We start from the raw sequence: 4,232 nt of genomic DNA, 5'->3' as shown, positions 1-4,232 counted from the left end.
CCATCTTTAGGGCACTGGACTCTTTCCCAGTGGGGTCCTGCTGGGCTGCAGCCTGTCCTCCAGAAGGGCACAGCTCTCCCCGGGCAGCTCTGTGTTCTCCAGCAGCCCCGTGAGGAACTGGATGGAGAGAAATGAGAAATCTGTCCCGACTGATTGATGCTTTTTCCTCTGTGAACAGGCCCTCGTGCCGTGAGGGAGCAAATGTCCAACGGCAGCTCCATCACCGAGTTCCTCCTCCTGGCATTCGCAGACAGACGGGAGCTGCAGCTCCTGCACTTCTGGCTCTTCCTGGGCATCTCCCTGGCTGCCCTCCTGGGCAACGGCCTCATCATCACCGCCATCGCCTGTGACCACCGCCTGCACACCCCCATGTACTTCTTCCTCCTCAACCTCTCCCTCCTCGACCTGGGCTCCCTCTCCACCACTCTCCCCAAAGCCATGGCCAACTCCCTCTGGGACAACAGGCACATCTCCTACTCGGGGTGTGCTGCACAGCTCTTTATGTTTGCCTTCTTTATCACAGCAGAGTTTTCTCTCCTCACCATCATGTCCTACGACCGCTACGTTGCCATCTGCAAACCCCTGCACTACGGGACCCTCCTGGGCAGCAGAGCTTGTGTCCACATGGCAGCAGCTGCCTGGGGCACTGGGTTCCTCAATTCTCTCCTGCACACGGCCAACACATTTTCACTACCTCTCTGCCATGGCAACACCCTGGACCAGTTCTTCTGTGAAATCCCCCACATCCTCAAGCTCTCCTGCTCACACTCCTACCTCAGGGAAGTTGGGCTTATCATGGTCAGTGCCTGTTTGGCTTTTGGGTGTTTTGTGTTCATTGTGGTGTTCTATGTGCAGATCTTCAGGGCCGTGCTGAGGATCCCCTCTGAGCAGGGACGGCACAAAGCCTTTTCCACGTGCCTCCCTCACCTGGCCGTGGTCTCCCTCTTTGTCAGTACTGGCCTGTTTGCCGACCTGAAGCCGCCCTCCCTCTCTTCCCCATCCCTGGACCTGGTGGTGTCATTTCTGTACTCGGTCGTGCCTCCAGTAGTGAACCCCCTCATCTACAGCATGAGGAACCAGGAGATCAAGGATGCCCTGAGGAAACTGATAACCAGATGTTATTTTGAAGGAAGAAACTGCTCATCTGCTGCTGCACAGGTTTAACATTGTACAGGCCCAGGATATCATGTACATTTTCTGTAGTTGATGGTTGTATTATACTTAGAAAGAGGTTTCCACTCCCCTTCTAATTCACTGCCTGCTTTTCTTTTCTGATCGAGTGGCTGGATAAATGAGGAGCCATGATCTGTGTGTGTTTTAAAAAAACAAAGGGCATGCATTGACTTTTTTTTCTTCTGAGATTTTTCCTGTAAGATTTTAAGGACCTGCACGAAAAATTCTTGTGTGCAGAGGTGGAGGGGAAGAGAGTCCCAGCATGGCAGCCCTGCCAGGGAGCACTTGGTCCTCTAGAGATGTTCTCTCTTCCCTTCCACACTCTCTTTCTGATCCCTTCGGTTTGGTGTGAGGCCTGAGTGCTCGGGCAGCTTGGTCACACTCCTGCTGTGTGACAGCCCTGTGACCGCAGGCAGGGACAGGCACTGGGCACTTGTGTGACAGAGCCGGCCTCCTGAAGAGCGGTTCCCTCATGAAAGAGGATCTGCTCAGGGCAGTGCCTGAAGGCTGAGCTCTTCTCCCAAACCTGATCTCAAGAACACGCCCAAGGAAGTGGCCCGCAGAGGAAAACCCCAGCCAAGAGGTGAACAGTGTGATTTGCAGGGTGGGGGCTGGCAGCAGTGTCCTCGCACAGCCAGGCCTCCTGGGAGAGACCTGAAGGAGCAGGCTCTGCTCTGTGTCTGCGCTCACTGGACACACTGGGGCAGCTGCCTGTGCTGCTCTGGCTGGGAGAGAGTTCCTTTTCTTGCTGGGAGCTGCTATGGGGCTGGGGTTTGGTTTGTGCCATGAACAGTGCTGGTAACGCAGGGCTGATTTCGTTATTGCTGAGCAGGGCTTACACAGGGTCAGGGACATTCCTGCTCCTCACCCCACCCCACCAGCGAGCAGCTGGGGGTGCACAAGGAGCTGGGAGGGGACACGGCTGGGACAGCTGACCCCGACTGACCAACGGGGTATTTTGTACCTTAGGACATCATGCTCCGTTATATAAAGCTGGGGGAGAAGGACGAACATGGGGACATTCAGAGTTATGGAGTTCGTCTTCCCACGTCACTGTTATGTGAGATGGAGCCCTGATGTCCTGGAGATGGATGAAGCTCTGCCTGGAAATGGGAAGAAGTGAAGGAATTCCATCTTTTCCTTTGCTTACCTGTGTGTTTTTCTGTACCTATTAAACTGTCTTTAGCTCAACCTGCAAGTTTTCTCCCTTTTACACTTCTGATTCACTCCCCCATTGCACCCAGCGGAGTGAGTGTGTGAGTGTGTTGGGCCCAGATGCTGGATGGGTTCAAACCATGACATTGACCCAGGGCAAACATGATGCTGTAGCCCCTCAGAACCACCAGTTGCAGCACTGGCCTCTCACTTCAGCTCGGAGAGGGTCTTTGTCCCTCCACAGAGGGACACCAAATGAGTAGGTCAGAAGTTCATGTTTGCATTTTATGGAGGAGATGTAAACATGCACATCATGTGTGTGAGGTGAGAGAGCACAACTGCCATCAGCTATTCCTGGGGGTGCTGTGAAAGTGTGTGGGACAACAGGGTCATGAGGTCACTTCACATTGACAGTAACGTCCCCTGGGCAACCCCCTGGCTGCAGCCCTGGGAGGTGTTTCCTTGAACCGAGGTCCCCGAGTCCATTCCTCATGCCGTGGGGCATCTCCCACGAGTGCAGAGCAGGGTGATCAGCACAGGGCTGAGGGGCCTCCCAGCCTCTGGCCGTGGCAGCAGGAGCCCAGAGAGACACGACGACTCCGGCAATGCACTGCCTCTGCGTGTGCAAGGGAAGGACTCGTGTCTCTGAACCCCCTGTGTGTAAGGTGAGGGCATGGGGCCAGCTGAGATGTGGGCACCTGACAGAGCCCGGACACTTGTGTGTGTGACCCAGGAACAACCCCCACTCTCCCAGTGAGACTCATCTCCGCTGCCTTGGACAGGCTCATGGCAAGTGCTCCTGTTGGCTCCGTCACCCTCGCCGGTGATTCTGGGCTGAGCCCTCAGAAGGGCCAGAGCAATCAGAGAGGTTCTGGGGTCCATGGAGAAGGCCGAGGGCAAACCCATCTTCAAGAAGGGCAGGAATGAGAACTGGGAGAATTAAAGGGGAGAGTAATAGGCTTGTCAGCTTCCCTCCATCCCTGGGAAGGTCGTAGGCTACGTCCTCCTTCAGCCGTGTCCAGGTAGCTGAAGGCCAAGGAAGGGATTGCTGACCCACAACAGACCGGGGAAAGCAGGGCGTGTTGTGCACATGGGATTGTGCAAGGCCTGTGACATGGTCTCCCATCGTGTTCTCATAGCCAGGTTGGTGCTGCCTGGGCTGAAGAAGAATTGGCACTGGGCCCCAAACCCCACCTTGGCAGAGCTTCACTCAACACTCCCCAGGTCCCCCCCACTTCTCCAGAATGGGGACCCACTCCCTGGGACTCACCCATGTGTGTGGGGCCACACCAGTGCTGAGTGGAGGGGGATGGTAACCCAGGGTGTCTGGGTGGCCCACGCTCCTCCCAATGCAGCCCCGCAGGCAGCTGCCCTTGTTCATCGTGTCCATCCTCTCCTGGCTCGTAGGGAATCCCTCACAGTGCCCAGGCCCTTCTCCTCAGAGCCGCTGCTCAGCCCGGCAGGTCCCAGCCTGCCCTCAGCTATGGGACTATCCACCCCCTCTCCCTGCTGATCCAGGATTGGCCACTTTTCCTTGTAAAGCTTCAATTTACTTCCATTTTCCCAATCCCAGAGTTTCTCAAGGTCCCCACGGACTGAAGCTCCAATTGGTCGCCTTTTAATAGTTGTGGGCATTTGGCTCATCTCGATTGGGGTGTCTTTCACAAGGGAAGAGCATGAGGAGTTGCAGGGCACTACAAATGCTCCCTCCTAGAGAAACTGTGGGGTCCTGGGGCTTTGCTACTGATAAGGCCATGGGGCTGGACCCGGAGGGGAAGTTACCCTTTATGGGAGAGAGCAGCAGGAAGGCATGGAGCTCTGCCGGGGGATGGAGGAGGAGTCAGCTGAGAGCTGAAGAACAGGCTTCATGAGAGCGGGCTCTGGCCTGCTGAGGAACCTGTTTG

At 55.9% G+C, this 4,232-nt stretch overlaps 1 protein-coding gene across 1 annotated transcript; it reads left to right on the top strand.

Annotated features, from left to right (window-relative positions):
* Positions 1 to 201: 201 nt before the first annotated feature.
* Positions 202 to 1,164, top strand: LOC141974200 (olfactory receptor 14A16-like). The gene has a single exon (XM_074933539.1). The coding sequence runs from the start codon at positions 202 to 204 to the stop codon at positions 1,162 to 1,164; it is 963 nt and encodes a 320-aa protein (XP_074789640.1).
* The last annotated feature ends 3,068 nt before the right edge of the window (positions 1,165 to 4,232 follow it).

This window comes from Athene noctua, unplaced genomic scaffold, assembly GCF_965140245.1.
Source record: "Athene noctua unplaced genomic scaffold, bAthNoc1.hap1.1 HAP1_HAP1_scaffold_36, whole genome shotgun sequence".
Taxonomy (NCBI): Eukaryota; Metazoa; Chordata; class Aves; order Strigiformes; family Strigidae; genus Athene; species Athene noctua.
This window is presented reverse-complemented; position numbering and strand designations above follow the sequence as displayed.